Raw genomic sequence first — 19,299 nt, 5'->3', positions numbered from 1 at the left:
AAATAAATAAAAAAAAGTATATATATTATATTATTATATAATAAAGTCATAAATCTAACACCGTTACGCTACGCTTTACATGCAACGTGGAATTAATCATACAACACTACTGAGAAAAATGAACGAAGCAATGAAAAATCAAAATCAAAATGTGAACAATAGAGCGCAATTCTAGGGGTTGCGTACCACCAATTGCAATTTGTTGTTCTCCACTTCATCATTTTCACCTTCATTCCCAATCTCGACGCGAAACGCTGCGTTTAGCTTCTTCTGCTTTCTGTTCCGGTGCTTGAACAAATAGATCAAGCCCGAAACCACCAGCAGAACCGCGCCGGCCACGCCGCAGACCAGGCTCGCCACCGTCAGCGCCTTCCCCACGCCGTCTCCTCCATGGCCTCCGGCGGACTGCCACCACGCAGGCGGGGAGGCGTCGCCGGAGTCCATGGCCCGCGGCAATGCGACGTCTGAGGAGGAGGACATGGCCGGTGAGGAGTTGGCGCTGTTGAAGAAGGAGCGCATCTCCGGCGAGGAATGTGCCCCCGCCGGTGAGAGTGTCTGGAAGGTAAGGCCGTGTTCCGATGGCCGGAGCTCCCTGGAAGCTCCGGCAAGAACAACTCCGGCGAAGAAAACCAGGGCGAAGGGAACGGCCATGGCAAATGAATTTTTGGAGTGACAGTGAAGTGAAACGAAGCATATAAATATAGAGACTGAGAAGTATAATGTTGAATACGGTGTCGTTTTGGAATGATGATTAAAGTCAAAGAAGAGTGGGTTTTGTGTCTGAACCTTTGAAAAACAAGTTCATGTGTTTTTCCTGAAATTTTCTAGTAGTAAAAATTCAAAAAAATAAATTATAAATTAAAAATGAGTAATTGATTTTTATTTATTTTTCTTTCGCAAATCTTTACAGTGAAGATTTTGAAGCATTTAAGTCTGTGTTTACAATGTGTCGGAGGAAAAGGTAAAGGTTGCTGTTCGCTCTCGCCGCTATCTTCTTTGTCTTTTTACTACTCCTTACTTTTGTCTTTAAGTATTCTCGTGATGTTTTTTATTTGAAATTTTGACTCTTTTTTTTCTTCTGATTAAATAAGAAAACTAAATGGAAATTGCACATGCACAATACAACTTTTTTAAAGGAAATGGAGTATGAGGTATATGGTTTATTTTAATGGCAGATGAAATTTTTTATTTCTCGCTCCCTATAAAATAAATTTCAATTAAATAATAGGGTTAAATATGTTTGATCCCTCAAATTTTAGTAAATTTTGAAATTAGTCCATATTCGAAACTTTATATTAATTTAGTCATTCATCTTTAGAAATACGTGAATTTAGTCATTCTTACCAAATTTTCTTAGGTTTATTTGACATTTTAAACGTATCTTATGATAATATTTGAGTTAACATTAAAGCGGAAAATGTGTCAAATGGGGTAAACAATTCAAATGTTATCATGAAATACGCTTGAAACGTTAGATAAACTTAAAAATTGGTTAAAATGACTAAATTCACGTATTTTTGAGGATGAATAATTAAATTGGTCAAAAGTGTTGAAGATTGACTAATTTTAATTTTACTAAGATTTGAGGGACCAAAACATATTTAACCCTAAATAATAATTGTAACCAACCAAACCTTCATAATGGACAACCATTTAAGTGCGTGTTTGATTTTGCATCAAATTTTGATTTTCTAATGTAGAATGAGTATGTGTAGTGTTTGGTTTTCAAAATCAATTAAAAAATAAAAAATCAAGTTGAATGAAAAACAACTAATTCTTTTTTCTGCGTTGGAGAATTAATTCGCTGAACCAAACATATCCTAACTTCACCTAAATATTCAAATTTTGAAAAGAGAAATTTCATCTATAAAAGACTTGTCCAAGTTCACGTTAATAAAAGTTTTAAGAATGTATGAAAATAAGAAAATTAATTAAGAAAAAATTTGAGAAAACAAATAGAGTATTATACATATATAAGAGGGAAGAAAAAGTAAAGGTGAAGTGAGTGGGAGAAGAAATTGGAAAGGAAAATTCCGAAGATGATGGCGGGTTTTACTCTTCTCATACAAATGCTTTTGTGGAGAAAAGTGGTAGAAACAAGGAACTAGGAATAGTATAGAAGAACAAACAAATAAAAAGGAAAAAGTAACATGAAAAAAAAAAAAAGATACAATGCATGTACAAGAAGAAGAAAAAAAGATACACTCCTACTTGAACAACTTTTGTTTTAGTACTATTTTTTTCGTAGATTATATACCTCATCTATAAAAAAGATATGTCTAGGGCTTTATTCCTCATGGTCCTTCACTTACACTTTTTTTTTTTTTCATCATGGATTGATCTTCATGCACCCTAGAACTTTCAAGAATAAACAATTCATCTATGGTGTGTGTTACTTTGGGATGAAAAGAGAAAGAAATTAATGTAATATATGAAATAGTTTTTGTTTATTGTAAAAGGTAAAGAGTTTTACATTGTTTAATTCAATTTAAAAGTTCTACATTGTTTAATTCAATTTCTTTTTAAGGATTTAAATAATAGTACACTTTTTTTACTTTCAAGATGGTGATGAGTAATAGGAATTATCGAATTTATTACTTGGAAGAAATTGAGACATGAAATAGTTATTATAAAATATTATAACTCATCACTTCATTGGATTTAACCTTTATTAATCATTAAATATAATTAAATAACAATACAAGACATTGATGTAATTAGATTTTTATTTTTTATTTTATTTTACTATTGATGCAAAGTGTAGTGTGTATCAAATATTAATATTTATTTAACGATTTATTTTTATAACTTTCTTACATTGTCATCTGGTAAAGTAGTGTTCAATCATTAGAAGAATTCTATACAGCCGTGGTATGTTTGAAAAGTTAATTATCTTCTAGAAATGTGGCTGCATGTTATTTTTAAGTTTTTATTTGCATCAAAATTAAAACTCTTGAATTTATTCATGGAAAAATAAATAAATAAATAAGCGTTGCAATTAACAAATAACAATAATTTTGTTAAATAATTATTTAATATTTAATTAATATGACTTTATTACATTCTACTCAAACAGAATAACTGAAATAATGTTGAAATTATTTTATCTTGAAAAGGAAAAAGGCTCGGTTAAACTTTTCCTTTGTTTATAATATAACGATAATTTATTTTAAAAATAAATTATTAACCACTTCATATATACGTTATTTAATTATTTTAAGTATAATTACATTGTATAAATTAGTAATGACGGATAGAATAGTATTTCAACTCGATTTCATTTTTTACAGAGCATTTTCATCTTAATTAGTATAGGTATGGATGTTAGTAATATCTAATTTTTTCAATTATATATATATATATATATATATATATATATATATGATATTTTTAGTGTTTAGTTTGATAATTTTTTTTTTACACACTTTTCCTCATTTTTTTAATGGTTTGGCTGGTTGTATATCCACAAAATGAATTTACATCTCCAAATACTTTTATTCTTATCAAAAATTTTGTACACTTATATTCAAATGGTATGTTATCAATTACAATAAATCGAATAGCTTTTAATCTCACATTTAAATATTTTTATTTCTTTTAATATTTTTTTGTTATTTTTTTTTATACAAGTATTTCTTACATAAGTATTTAATCTCATAAACCGTTGATAGTAATTGTTATGAATTTTATTTAAAATATATATATTAAATTCTAATTATTATTAGTTTAATATTATTTTTTGTTCAAATTTATTTAAGTTGTGTATTATAATTTTTATTAATATATAAAAATGTATATTTCATTATAATTTTGGGAAGGAAAGTAAAGAGATGTTTACATTATTTCTAAACTTGAATATATGTTTTTTTAAATACTTTTTTTATTTTATTAATTATATTTTATCAATGTTTTTAAAATTAAAAAAAAAATGTAGTAATTATATGAAATTTTATTTGATAGTTTAAATTGAAATATATATAATTATGATATCGAAAAAACAAAAACAAATTCAGTTGTTATTTACTTCTTTTATAAAAATTAATTAATAAATATCGAAACATTATTAAAAATAAGTACAGTTATGAGTTCCCACACCCGTTGTCCCGTTATAAACCATAATTATAAATACTTAAACTATATTATTTATATCTCTATTTTTAAAGAATTTATGTGGACATATGTAAACTTTTAACCATTATGATTAAGTTAACTTTTTTGTTACAATAATTTTTACTATACCATGTTATACGTTCTCAATTAATAAAAGCCTGTTAAATAAGACTTTAACTAAATTATTTGGTAATATATCTATATTCATTTGTGTACTTATATATATATATATATATATATATATATATATATATATATATATATATATATATATATTTTGATATTTTGTTAAAGGTTCGATTAGCCTATTACTTATTTATGAGAAATGTCAATATTTAACATTTTCCTTTGAAAATATTTTTTTTTAATTATCACAATTGATTAAAAATAGTAAAATTTTGTGAATTTGTCATATTTAACAAAATTTTATCTTTTAATTTTTTAATTTTAAATGAATTTCAATAAATAAAAATGTATGTTGAAACCCACATGTTTTTTTTTTAAGGTATAAGAAGCAATGTTGGCTTTCTTTTAGAAAATTCAAATGAAAAAGTATTTTGGTTGATTGAAATATTAAAATTGTTGAGGTTTATATAACTATATATGTATTTTATATGCACTTGATATTTAATTACACTTTCAAGTATTACCTTTTTAATGAGTTACTAGAAATTTCCACATTACAGAAACCAAATAGATGAGTTCTGAGACTACTTACAACACAAATTTCTTTAGTTACTCCTGATAAACTAATATTATTATTAAGTGATTATTATAATGTAATTTAAAAATAGTCAATAATTAAAATTATATTTTTGAAAGAGTGAAACATGCACAATTGGGCCAAGTTTCACGTATGAGGGCCCACTTTGTTATCTGTTTTTCTTTTCCTTAACTAAAAGAACAAAATGATGCAAAAGTTGAACACAATCCATTTCCCAATAAACTACCAAGTTGTGCTAACAAAATATATTGGTGAAAAAAAAATTAAACAAAAATATATTGCTCTTCAGTCAATTAAATTTTAAATAACTTACAATTTTTATTATTTTAATCATATTTCATTAAAAAAAGTGTTTATTATTTAATTTTCATTCAATTTCTTTCTCATTTTATTTTATATCTAAGAAAATTACATAAGTGTTTTTAATTTATCTTCTTATATTTAATTCATCATTCAATTCGTTTTTTTTATATCTCTTTCAATTTTTGATGCAAAAATTGATCGGCAAGAAGGAGACTGAAAGACAGAAATAATGATGGTATAATTAAATAAAAATAAAAATATTTTGAGCACTTAATAGAATAATTTTTTTTAATATAATTTTTTTTCTTGTAGTATATCAAAGAAAAATAATCTACAATGCTTCGTGTAATTTTTCTTAAACATATTTTACAATTTTAAAAAATAATTTGGCATGAGGAAATTGTTTTGAGATTTTTCTTTTAGTAAAATGAGAAATCAATGACACAACCATGTCTTCACCAACCAAAATTCTTTGCCTAACAATATTTCAAAGCCTAACAAAGCCAATGAAGGAGTTGAAGGTTAGAGATGATAAAATGAGTTAGTTGGTTAAAAAGCAAGAACATCATCAATTTCAATGAACCAACCAACACAAAGCACATATGATATATTCTTCCATGCACACAAAAACAAGTAAACATCATCATCATTTTGAAAATGCATGCTACCTTTAATTATACCTTTCCATGTGTTGGATAATCAATCACCACCATGAGCCTTCTACAACAAATTTATGCATGCATCATCCCTAATTCAAGTATTTTATAATCAAGTTTTATTTTATTTATCATTTCTAATAGAAGGTTTATGTTAGAGGACTTTAAACCTAACTTAATCCCATAAAATTGGTTTGTAAGATGAGGTTTGCACCTCATTTATACATTATAATCTTGTGGTGGGACTAGAAATTAATGGATGGTCCTTTAGCAGTCCGATTATGGTTGAATGATTCTGATATTATGTTAGAAGTAGACTTTAAGTCTAACTAATCCCACAAAATCAGCTTGTAAGGTGATGTTTGTATCCCACGTATATACGATGAAATTGTCTTATCTCTAGTCAATGTGAGTTTTTCAACCGCTTATATTATGAAATTTTGTTTGATTTTATGTTATTTATTTTATTGTACTCTAATATTTTAAAACTTTTAATTTAGTATAATATTTTAGAAATATACATTTTACTTTTTTTAACCTGGTAGAACTTGAAAAATGATTTATTTATTTTGTTTAATTTTTTTATTTAAGATTAAAAGTCCTGAACTTTATATTGTAAAACTGAAAATTTAACTTGTAACCTTGATTATGATATAGCACTGAATAAAAACCATGATTGCATCTTTGAATGTTTGGTCTTTACTTTTGCATTACACACAAACTCACATGGCAAAAGAAGACCAAGTAGAGGATTTTCTTTTTCTCAATTTCATTGTTGAATATAATTGACATGCACCTAATTATTATATGAAATAATAACAATAATTTTGATCTTTTTTATGGAATGATTGAATAATCTTATTTGACTTTTAAAATTGAACTAATTAAAATATAAGTTATTGGGTTTGCGTGTGTGTGTTTTCAATTTTTAGTTTATAACAAAATAATTGTGTATATTTGGATAACTATTATAATTCTTTTTGGGTCTTCAAATTGAAAAAAAAAAATAGAAACAACTGTTTGTTCAACTTTTAATGTGAATTTCGAATCAATTATGAAAAATTGAATAAAATTCAAACATTCAGAGATAAGGTTTGTTTTAATGATTTTCTTTATTAATATTTTTATGATAGAAAATATGAAGAAAAAAATATATTTTAATTTTAAATAAAGTAAAATTATTTTAATTACAAGTTACAAAACAAAATTCTAGGAAATATAAAATATTATCTACCCATTAACTTATTAGTAAGCTAATTTTATTTATAGAAAAAAAAACTCCTTTTTTTTCTTTCTTTAAAAGCCTTTAAGAAAAATATTGCCCAAATATTTTTTTTTCTTCTTTGTTGTTACGATTATCTTTTGATTTAATTGTACTTCTAAAAAACAATATTAGCAGATTTTAACAATAATTAATAATACACAAGTTAATTTGACCAATTTATCTCAATATGATCCTTTGCTTTTAATTCGTAATATCACCATTTACATTGCTATGTTAAATCGATTGTAATTACTTTTTATATCTTCATATTTTTCTCTCCACACCTTATTGAGAAATAAGAAAAATGACTTTTTAAAAATCCAAAACATCTTTTAGAAAATATTATTAAAAATTTATTAAGAAAATTTCTAAATTATACATTTCAAAGAAATCATTTAAAAAAAATTTAAAAAGAAATTTGTGTGATACATTCTGTCCGTTTAACATAAATGATCTAAAAGGTCGATCGGGTTGACCCGTCATTTTTTTATTTATATTTTTTATTTTTTAATTTGTTTTCAAATTTTTTAATTTTTTTATTATATATATATATATATATATATATATATATATATTAAAAGTATATTTAGTCATATAAAATATTTTATAAAATTTTAATTAATTAGTTAATGTTCTTAATTAGATAAATTAAAATAATTATTACCTTTATGTATTAAATTACTCTATTATAATTTATGAAGTTTGGATACGGACACAGACACATATGAAGTCTGGAGACGGACACGGGACATGTCATGTATATACATATTATTTTCAAACTCTCAATTAACACATTGTCAACTAACACATAAATGAATCTAATTTAAACAACTGAAAATTATTGATCATATAATATATTTTCCTTATTTTTATAATTATAATAGAAACTTATGTGATAAATTTACAAGTTGATGGGTTTTTCAAAAAATTATGGAATTTGTGGTTATTAACATTGTGTTGAAATCATGTCAAAGTCATGTTAAAGACAAAAAAAAAATGTCTTTCAAATTGAACACTTTACTGATATGTGTCTTACGAGTGTCAGTGTCCGATACATGTCGAACACGGGACACGTCATTGATGAGGCATGATCGGGCTTCATAAATTATAACTAATAATCATAAGTTAATTTATAAATGTTAATGATTTTAATTTAAATTACAATAATATTATATATTTACACATTTTAAAAAATATAATATAAAAAAATCATCATTTTATTTTTTATAAGGGACCAACGGGCCTGATCTAGCTGGCCTGTATTTTGACCCTTCAAATTGACAGCTTGGACAAGCCGAGTCAAACTGGTTGAAGGGTTGAAATCTTAAACCCGACTCATCCCTTTTAACATAAGCTGGCTATCTCGTCGAACCCAACCTATTTTGCCACCCTAATATTGGGTGATGACTTAACATATCTTATATAGTTATTCGGGTTTATCTTATATTGTTTTACTAATCATGTAATCAATCACACGAGTAATTGTAACAAATCAATCATATGAAAATCAATTCATAATTCGTTTATTTATGAAAATTTGAATGTGTGGCCCTTGATATCATGAGGAAGAATTACTTTTCTCTTGGATATTAAATGTTGAGGAGATGATATAGCTAAAGATATATTTAGATTCAATGGGTATTATTATTATTATTCTTAAAATTATTATGTATATTTGATTATTTTTCTAACATTTCATATTGTTATATTAATTTAATTTTACAGTTTCATGCATTAAATATGATTATTAATAATATTTTATGTGTTAGTTCTAAACATCTCAAACTTGCAAAATTTAAATTTGTTGTCCTTGGTATTAGGAGGAATAATTACTTATCTGGTATATTATATGATGTTAAAATACATTTAGATTTATATGCAATGGGTTTTGGTCATGCCATTAAAGATATAAATAAATCATCTGAATTATTAATTTCCTCATGCAACAACAACATCGTGAAAAAAATATTTTACAAATATTATTTATTTAAATCATGTATTTTTATCGTTAAACGCTGAACAAAACAATGAGCTTTTGATGAAAAATCATAAGACTCGTTTACTCTCCATTCCCAAAATGTCTTTTTGAATTTTATTTTCCTTTATGATCATGTCCACAATCATGATCAGAGATTGCTACATTTTTTGAAATGGAGTAGAACTAATTAGGTAAGTTTTACGATTTTTCATTAAAAACTTATTATTTTGTTGAGCGATAAGAAGACATGAAATAAATTAAGAATATTTGTGAAATCTTTTTTTTTTCACAATATTGTTGTTGTAAAAGGAAATCAATCACTCAAATGATTCATTTATATATTTAATGGCATCACCAAGATCCATTGCATATAAATCTAAATGTATTTCAACATCATGTAATATCCAAGATAAATAATTCTTCCTCTTGATACCAAGGGCAACAAATTTAGATTTTGCAAGGTTTGACATGATTAGAACTAACACATAAAATATTATTAATAATCATATTTCATATATATATATATATATATATATATATATGAAACTATAAAATTAATATAACAATATGAAATGTTATAAAAATAATCAAATATACATAATAATTTTAATAATCATAATGATAATAATAATAATAATAATAATAATAATATTTTTGATGCTCAAGTCAATAAGAAAGTTTGAATCTTTTCGAACAGAAGAGAATGAGTATGAAAAAGTGTGTATTGGTTGGTGAAATACTATGTGTATTTATAGGGTTTCAGAGTCCTTGTCATTTGTGTGATAAAAATATATAATATCAAGAGAATATCAAATAATATAAACAAATATAATAACTTACTAATTTATATGTTGAATTAGAGGAATAATAACAATAATGTGATACCTTACCTATTATATCAAATATTCTGATATATGTAAATATATGATATTAAGGAATATAATGACGTAATTAAACTACCAAAATTTAGTCACATATAATGTTAATGTATGAATATCTGCACCAACCGATATATCTCAAAATATCTTTCAATCACTTTAGGTCAATAAGTTAAATGGGCCACATTAGTTAACATATTTGTTGGGCCAGACATGTACAATAATAATAAGAATATAAGATAAAATTATAAATAAGGAAAAATTAGAAAGAGTCTAGATTGAGACACACAATATTGTCTTTAGACAAAAAACGTCCTTACTAACTTAGTTCGTTAAAACATTATGCTAATAATGTGTTATAAAATAAATCAAGCAAAAGAATAAGAAAAAGGAAAAAAGTGGACATAACATATCATGAAGACAATTATCAATATAAAATATATCTAAAAGGATATATACAAATCAAATAATAATACAAATACAAATATTTACATTCCATAAAGAATAATAAATTTTATAAGTAATGAGAGTAATCAAATAAAAAATCATTAATCCATAGCATAAGATTCATTGATTTCTGAAAACTGAAAATTAATTCATAAGGATAGGTATGCAAATAATATTCTTGAATGAAATTTAAATTATTAATAAAATAATAATAAGTTTCATTAGAAAAAGTTATAAAATAAATAATTAAAAATATTAAAATGTCATCCCATTTTTTTTTTAACTTTTTGGATTCCTCATTTTGATTAACTTTTATTATGCAACTAATTTTTTCATCCTTTCTACCTCCCATTTCATAAACAATAGGGGTATAATTGAGTATAGTGGAGCATATTGAAATTTTTGAGGTGCAGAAAATAATTTGTCAGATGCAAAAATCATAGGTCTAGATTGACTTGCTAAACTAAATGGACTTTGATTTTTTGGCTCCTAATTGACCTACGGCTTTTACTTCCTGCACTCTCATAATTTCTTTACACACCTCCAAAATTCAAAATGACTATGTTACCTTTTTTAAAAGTGACTTCCGCAATATTTTTTCAGAAAATTTTCAGAACAAACTTTGTCAAATTTTCGAAATAAGATTTTTCATAATGAGATTTTTGAAACGCATTAATTGAATATTGGAATAAGCTTTATAGAATAAAATTTTACATCGATTAATGTCATAAAATGAAAATTATCGGATAAGCTGAATTTACTTAAATCCCTTGGTGACTGTTTTTAAGTAAATGTCTCTTCAATCTTAACTTGTAGTTTTTTCGAGAATTTCGAATTGGGGAATTATAATATTTATATATTTTTCAATTTAAGAAATTGAGGAAAAAATTATTTTCGGAAATTAGTTTTAACAAGTTTTCCAATAAAATATTTTCTTAGAGATTCACAAAGGTATCAGAATCTAACTTTTCTAACATGAAATTATATATATATATATATAAATATAAATATAAATATAAAACTCTTGTTACAGTATTTAATATGATAATGAAATCTAGAAAAATCAATAAAATAATATAAAGAAAGTATTTAATATAAAATGTTTTTTTTCAACTTTGTATCTTCTTCATTCATGATATAGGTTAAATTTCATACCGGATCAAGTGATATATAAATATAATTGATGATTAAGTTATAAGATGAGAGAATTTAAATGCGAGGTTCTAAATGTCAAACTATGCACCTATAAATAAGAATAAAAATATCTATTTAATTTGCCTCTAATTCCTATCCTTGAAATGAAATTTATATTAATTATTAAATAATAACAACATTATGTATATATTTTTTAAATATTTTCTTTTATTATTTTAAAAATTATCTAAGTCTTGGTAAAGTCATAAAAGGAATTAATATTTTTATTTTGTGTAACGTATAAAACTTGACTCATTTTTTTATTTAAGAAAAAGTAATACAAATATAAAATAATTATAATTACAAATCAAGTTTCAACGTCATTTTTTAAATTTTTATTTATTTATGTACTCACCTTCAAAATTTTAGAGTTAAAATCCATTCGGACTATTACAAAACTACATAGTCTTTCCTCAACATCAAGATCTTAGCAACTTGATCTTAAATCTTCTTTTTGGACAAATATTTTTTGTTCTATTGTCTCATTTTCCTTGTAGATAGCATATCAAGAAAAGAAGACAAAATATGATGATAAAGAACTAGATTCTTATCATTAAATCAAGTTATAAGATTCTCTATGTGAGACATACTAAATAAAATAAACTCCTGTTGTTGATACACAAATGATTTTTTATAATTTAAATATCTATCATATTTCCAAAATTAAAAAAAAAAAATACTCTACCATGAAATTAGTTTATATCGTCATTGCCAATAAGTGAAAACAAAAAAACAAGATTTTTGTAAAATAACAAATTCTTTTTAGATTCTTTAAATGAACATTAAAGCCTAAATAATTAATGTTTTGAAGTTTTTATAAGACAAAATATAATTAGTCAAGAGAGAATCACATGACACACCGTTTAAATATATCCAATTAATTTCAAAATCTTATTTTTACTAATAAAAATACATAAATTTGTTTATGATAAAATTAATGCAAACATCATAAATTTTCTGAAATTCTTGTACGGGTGAATCTTTGTTGAGTGTCTTTAACTTCTTAAGCACATCTTATCGTTGAGAAACTCAAATGCTAGGAATATGAAACTTTATTTATTTCTTACTCCACTCCAACAATACATTTTTAACACTAAGAAAGGAAAGGAAATGAAGTTTTATACATGTAATGAAAATAAAAATTTAAAGAAGTTTATACATCCATGTTGCTGAATTATACTCTTAGGTTAAAATATCTACGTAAATTTTGTCAACAACTTCAAATGCAAGAAATAAATAATAATTTTATTTGTCGTTGAACCACGTGTAATAGTTTCAAACCTACGCAACTCTAAGCCACAATTTTGTCCTTCTATCTCAAATCTGCTTTTGCTACAGATCAAATTGTGGAATAAAGTAATAACTACAATTTAAAATTATGATTATAATTTTAAATTTCAAAACATTATTACCATAATTTAATTAATATTTGAATTTTTTTAATATATACAAATATATTTATAAAAATTAAAAGATATGGACTAAATCAATTAGGTCAGTGAATTTTCAATTGATCAAGTCAAGTCAAAGCAGATCAAATACAATCTAAATATCAGTGTGGACTAATTGGAGTTTTATAGATCTAGTAAATGAAGTATACTTAAACTATTTGACCAAAAATATTGAAGCTATTATGAATCTTAATTGAGTTCTTAAAAGGGCAAAAATAATAATAGAAAAATTACATAGTTTGTTATATAGAAAGAAAATACTTATATTTACATATTTTTGTATATTTTGTATTATGAAAATAATTTTTTTATAATAATAATAAGGTTTAAATATTTTTTTCGTCTTAATTTTCGTTGTTTGTTGCGGATGATCCTCATTTTAACATAATGTTTAGAATGATTCTCATTTTTACTAAATGTTTAAAATGATCATCATTTTCGCAATTGTGTTTTATTTAGTCATTCTCTATGATGTCGTTTAAATCAGTAACAAAGTAATGTATAGTACACGTAACACACCCCAATGCAATGTAATACAAATAGTGTCTGCCACATATAGAGTACTCTGTTATTGATTTAAAAAGCGTCACAGAAACCGACCAAATAAAATATGAATCGCGAAAATGAAAATTATTTTAAACATTCGATACAAATGAGGACCATTTTAAACATTATGTCAAAATGAAACAAACACTATGAATTTTCATAAGGACGAAAAAATAATAATAATAAAAAAAAAGTTGAGGAGTTTGAAGAGAATATTGTTGGTGAAGATCCAACCACACAAGGAGAAGAGAAAGAAAAAGGAAAGAGAAAGGAAGTATCTGTGGGGAATTGGAAGCAAAAGAAAGATGCAGCAGGATTTGGTGTGTGGATAGGGAGGGTCCAGCGTAGTAGCTGTGTACCCACAAACGCTACGCAACACAACACATTCTTCTTACACACCACCGCAACCACTTTCTCTCAACCACAATAATTCAACTGCTTCAAGGTTAATTTCCATTTCCTAAACCCTAATTTTCTTCCCTCCAATCAATCACCAACCAAATTCCCGTCTACCGCTTTTCGATTTAATTCTCCCAACATTTTTTTTTATTTTCTCTGTCTTTTCTTGCTTTTCAATTCCAAGCGAATGTGTAATCACAACAAAGATGTGAATTTGTCGCCCTTCACATGCTCTTCGGGTTCTTCCTGTTTGCAATTTTTAATCTTGAGCTTCTGGGTGCTCTGTAACTACCCCAACTGCTATTTTCTCACTCTAACCGGTTTTGCTTGCAATTTTTGGAATTGTTTGTTTGATTAGTTTGGGGGAATTCTCTTATTCAAATGTTCTGTTGTGTCACTTTATTTGAAATTTTGTGTTTCATGGTTGATTTTCTTTTTTATTATTATATATTTTTATTCCTTCTCCCCATGCTACAAGAGCCGGTGAACAACTGTAACAAATAGTTGCAAACTATTTTTATCTTCGCTTATTTGTGATCTGATCTCTACAGTACATCCATCTCTGATATGTGCTTTTGTCTGTCTTTATTCTGGTTTTATGGTATAACCAATATGTAAGTTCAGTTGAAGAACTATAAATCGTATATACTGTTAACTGTTTTAGTTTTCGTTTCAGCTTCTGTTACTCTGTTTTATATGTGTAGCATGTGGCTGTAATACTCCTAACTTCTTCTGTCTACAAATTCTATTCTGGTTCCAGGTTTGGACAGTGTTACGCCCTTCTCGAAACATGACCTCTGCTCACAACCTTACTGGTATTTTAACATGAACTTGGTGCAATTTATTATTTGTAACCTTTCCCATTTATGACGAGTGGATTAACTGCATGTCCCAAGTTTAGTTAACAGCATATTGACCAATATCATTGATGTTTTTGTGTCTAGTGGAATCGTTACAACAACAGTAACTCATCCCTGTCTAAGGAATTGTTAATGGAGAAGTTTCTACTCCACATTAAGTTGAAAATGGGAAAGATGAATAGCTACTGGTGTGAGTGCAGCAAATTTGCATTTAATATTGTTGTGTCATGAATTATTCTTTTTGTGACAATAACAAAAAAGGGTAAAAAATATATTTCTTAAAGAAAACATGATAATTTTCAGAAACAGAAAGTTAGGATCTTAATTTTCATAAAAACTTATGTTCTTACTGACTAGTAACTTTTAATCTTGTCTACAATTCATACAGGCAACTACACTGAATGTTACCCTTTTTGTATTCGTTACCTCTTGAAAATTATTAGTTTGCATTAAATGATATTGACCTCTCAGTATCATAGATCTACAACTCGCTGTCTTTTGAGGTTGCCTATCTCTTAATCTCGCAAGTCATTGAATTCATACTCTTGCACTGAAGCTGCATAATATGACTTATTTCTTGTATTCTTCTTTTGCTATTATGGTGTATGTTTACTGGTTTTCTGAGAAGCATCTTTGTTTTGATGTCACGCCTAAGGACTGCAATCAACATTTCCTTGCTATTATATTTTTAGTTTTTACTTATGGTTTCATGCTATCGTTAAGCATTTATAAAATCCTATTTTAGCTGTCATAGTATCTCATTTTGTTATTTTTAACAAAATTTGAACTTCTTAAACTTCTTTAAAAGTAAGTCCTGTAATCCTCGAATACTTTAACTTTGTTTTTAACTAAATCCTGCACTGGCCACCTTTCTGTCCTACTACATAATATGTTAATAAATGGCTTAAATATATTTTTAATCCCTCAAATTTGAGTTAAGTTTATCTTTTGTTCTTCAAATTTAAAATTAATCTTTTTAGTCCTTGTAATTTGGAAAAAGCTTGTTTAGTCCCTTGGCCCAATTGTCACATGCATAAATGTTGTCAAAAGGAGTACTTAATGATAAGATAAGAATGCAAAATCAAAACATGTGCTTAAGTATTTAATGATAAGATAAGGATGCAAAATCAAAACAGGTTGCCATTAGCAATTTGTTAATTATATAAATTTAATATTTAGTGATATTTATGGCTGATGGACTAAAAGAAACATTTTTCAAATTGCAGGGTATAAAATGATCAATTTTAAATTTCGAAGTCAAAAACACTTACTCCAAATTTGAGGGGCTAAAAACATATTTAAACTGTTAATATATTATTCTTGCTTTGTTGTTCATTAGAGTAGAACCAAGTAGAACCTTTCCTCAGAAACTCCAGTGTGCATTCTAGATTCTAAAACTTTATCATGTGAAAATGGTAAATTGTAAGAACTATGAATTTATTCATGTATAGTATGCTATATAATACTGATACCTGGAACAAGCAAAGCCTAAATGTCTATTTGATGTTTTCCCTCACTCTGCCTCACTGTAAGGTGTGGATTGTGAAGGGGTTTAGACTATGTTAGCTATTAAATATTATTCATATCCATCCACATATTGTAATTACACACCTTTTTTTTTTATTTATGGTTTATTCATTTCCCTGGTATCGGGTGAAAATATCAGTTCTCCCTTAAAGCTGTCTCTTCAAATATTAGGCTCCTTTGCATTCTAACTTAGTCAAAAATGAAGAATTTTTTTGTGTATGTTGCTTGAGAATATTTAATGATAATCTATTCACTTGCTCTCATAATACAATAGTTGCATATTTGCAAATTCAGTTCTTCTCATCTGGCTGTTATGCTGGTGGTGTAGACTACTGCCTTTTTCATTTGTGAAAATTATTTATTAATAAATTATGCTTTTTACCCCTCTCCTTTGTATATCCTTTTCAGCTTTGCTCATAATTATCTGTTTTCTTGAGTGATATATTCGATTTTCCCTCATTCAAGCTAATTTTTTTAGAGATTTGTAAAGACAATTAATGTGCAGGAGTTTGTAGCAAGATCCTCATTACATCGCAGAGGAAATTGTCCTCCACCAAAAAAGTGCACATTAATTTGAGATGAAAAGAGTGAAATTATAAGTTGTCACATGATTAGCAGGTGACAAATTTGGGCAGAAAAGTTCACCTCAACTAATGTTTTTGACAATCTCTGTTTCTTCTGTATTTACAAACTCAACTGAAATCTGGAGTCTATGTTCCATTTATCATAGATGTTTTTTGCATTCTAATTGTTTCACATGTATTATAAAATGCTATACTAGGTTCGTTTTTAAGATGTTTTGTTTTGTTTTGGATTTAGCATGTTTGCTATTAATCCTATTCGATTGGAATTTTGATGTTTATTTTTATTTTTTAAATTGAAGCATTTTACTTGTTCCTTCACTCTATTCGGAGAACATATTTACTGTCTGAACTTATGTAACAAAATGTTTATGCAGATAATGAAGATGAAGGGCAGCACCAGTCCGAGTCCCAAGTGCAGTCCCCGTCCGCGAATGGAATTTCTGATTCCGGTATTAGTACCCAGAATGTCAATGTACAGTATGCAACACCTGGCCAGCTTGGAGCTGGGCATGCAATGGTATGAACTTCGTCTCTCTTTGGGTTTCCTTCTGATTGTCTTAAAAGAGACACGTTTCTTTAATTATTTGACGTCATCAGTCCTCATTGAATCTCATCCTAATATTTGATTAATTCCAGAGTTACTACGGAATGGTTTGTTTTTGTATGGGCCATAGCCATTAGATACCTACCAATGTGTCTTGCCTGTTGTGGGTATAAGATAGACACCCATTGCCGTTGTTTTGTCATTGAAGCAAATTGAATCTGAATATTACCAAATCATGATGAAAATGTTCTGTACATGTTACTGATTTATTTTCCTTTCTTATATAATTGAAGGTACCACCTGTGTATCCATATCCAGATCCTTATTATAGAAGCATCTTTGCTCCCTATGATACTCAACCTTATCCCCCACAAGCCTATGGTGCACAGCCAATGGTTTGCTCTAATCTTTTAATGTTGATTCTGTTAATATTCTAGTGTCTCCTTGTATACTTTTCTTATCCTCCAATTATTGAATCATGTCCTGTTCCAGGTCCATCTTCAGTTAATGGGAATTCAGCAAGCTGGTGTTCCTCTTCCAACTGATGCAGTTGAGGAACCTGTGTTTGTCAATGCAAAACAATATCACGGTATATTGAGACGTAGACAATCCCGTGCTAAAGCTGAATCAGAAAATAAAGCTATAAGAAATAGGAAGGTATATCATTCTCTGCTTGTTTACATTTCGTTGTAATGGCACCAATGTTCTATTGTTGTAAGCTTCTTACTTCACTTCCTCTGTAATAAACGTTGCAGCCATACTTGCATGAATCTCGACACATGCATGCACTGAGAAGACCGAGAGGATGTGGTGGTCGGTTTCTGAATTCAAAGAAAGAGGAGGAGAACCAGCATAATGATGTGGCATCAGCAGACAAATCACAATCCAATATCAATCTGAATTCTGATAAAAATGATCAAACATCATCAGATAGGACATCCTGAAACTACAGAAATGACAATATCTTAGACAGTGGGGTGATCGATTGTATGTGAGAGGATCAATAATACCTGCCTTGGATATCCCACTATTGCTTCATTCTGGCTTTGTACAAACACTGTAGGTTTTGTGTGGTAGGTTGGTACGTTAGGATGTGGCATGATGCAGGTAAAATGTAAATTGAAGTGATTTATCAAATATTGGCCTTTGGTAGGTGAGATTTTTATGGTGAGCATTTTCTTTTGTATTTGGTACTGTAGAGAGATTAGAGATTGTCCGAAGCCATGTTTGGATTGGTTGGATCATGTTTATTTACCTTGCTGGAGGCAGTTCAAGGAGTTTCAAGTTTCAACCATGATTAGTGGTGAATATTTTTAGTTCTTTCTGTTCAGTAATTATTGATAGATAGATAAATAAGGTCAACGTTCTTACTGATATTGAAATTTATCCTGTTTTTGGTTATAACTTGTCCTGCCACGCCTGTTTTTAACGGGACAGATAAAAGAATAAATTTTACATGTATTTTAAAAAAGGATGCATTTGAATTTAAAAAATATATATATAATTCTCATAGAAAATTAAACATCTGTGTTAGATCTTAAATGGGGAGATTGCTAATCTCTATCTATAGACATTAATAAGGAATGAGTAAAGCACTGACTAGAGGTTTCTTAATGAGGAATGAGTGAAGTGAGCATTTCTAATGCAGAGTGTTCTATAATTTTACTAAATAATATACTAGGAATATACTATCAACTGAATGTGAATAATGATTATTTTATAGAATATTCAAGAATGTGAATAGTAATTAATTTATAGAATATTCAATTTATGTTTTAAATATATTGGATAAGGATAGGTACATAAGCTCATGAATTAAGAATCTGAATAGAAA

The 19,299-nt window shown here is 27.1% G+C and overlaps 2 protein-coding genes across 5 annotated transcripts; one reads left to right on the top strand and one right to left on the bottom strand.

The window, feature by feature from the left end:
* Nucleotides 1–9: 9 nt before the first annotated feature.
* Nucleotides 10–685, bottom strand: LOC114179145 (uncharacterized). Its single transcript, XM_028065378.2, has one exon. It carries the CDS (start codon nucleotides 649–651, stop codon nucleotides 172–174), a length of 480 nt encoding a protein of 159 aa, XP_027921179.2. The 5' UTR covers nucleotides 652–685; the 3' UTR covers nucleotides 10–171.
* Nucleotides 686–13,743: 13,058 nt separating this feature from the next.
* Nucleotides 13,744–18,756, top strand: NF-YA7 (nuclear factor Y, subunit A7). 4 transcript variants are annotated; one of them, XM_028065308.2, is made up of 7 exons: nucleotides 13,781–13,996; nucleotides 14,711–14,765; nucleotides 14,895–15,000; nucleotides 17,296–17,438; nucleotides 17,759–17,860; nucleotides 17,958–18,122; nucleotides 18,221–18,756. In XM_028065308.2, exons 3-7 carry the CDS (start codon nucleotides 14,943–14,945, stop codon nucleotides 18,407–18,409), a joined length of 657 nt encoding a protein of 218 aa, XP_027921109.1. In that variant the 5' UTR covers nucleotides 13,781–13,996; nucleotides 14,711–14,765; nucleotides 14,895–14,942; the 3' UTR covers nucleotides 18,410–18,756. The 4 variants fall into 4 exon arrangements, with proteins under 4 accessions (XP_027921110.1, XP_027921109.1, XP_085527680.1 ...); XM_085671554.1 differs by lacking the exon at nucleotides 13,781–13,996 and adding an exon at nucleotides 14,023–14,234; XM_085671555.1 differs by lacking the exon at nucleotides 13,781–13,996 and adding an exon at nucleotides 14,257–14,564.
* Nucleotides 18,757–19,299: the final 543 nt, after the last annotated feature.

Source organism: Vigna unguiculata, chromosome 3, assembly GCF_037176805.1.
Source record: "Vigna unguiculata cultivar grain cowpea cultivar isolate G323 ecotype 2 chromosome 3, ASM3717680v1, whole genome shotgun sequence".
In the NCBI taxonomy this organism is placed as follows: Eukaryota; Viridiplantae; Streptophyta; class Magnoliopsida; order Fabales; family Fabaceae; genus Vigna; species Vigna unguiculata.
This window is presented reverse-complemented; position numbering and strand designations above follow the sequence as displayed.

Bases quoted from the DNA above. Each gene is read 5' to 3' on its own strand.
- LOC114179145 (XM_028065378.2), bottom strand. From the start codon at position 651: ATGGCCGTTCCCTTCGCCCTGGTTTTCTTCGCCGGAGTTGTTCTTGCC.
- NF-YA7 (XM_028065308.2), top strand. From the start codon at position 14,943: ATGGAGAAGTTTCTACTCCACATTAAGTTGAAAATGGGAAAGATGAAT. The intron at 17,439-17,758 runs GTATGAACTTCG...ATATAATTGAAG, and splicing joins TTGGAGCTGGGCATGCAATG to GTACCACCTGTGTATCCATA. The intron at 17,861-17,957 runs GTTTGCTCTAAT...GTCCTGTTCCAG, and splicing joins CCTATGGTGCACAGCCAATG to GTCCATCTTCAGTTAATGGG.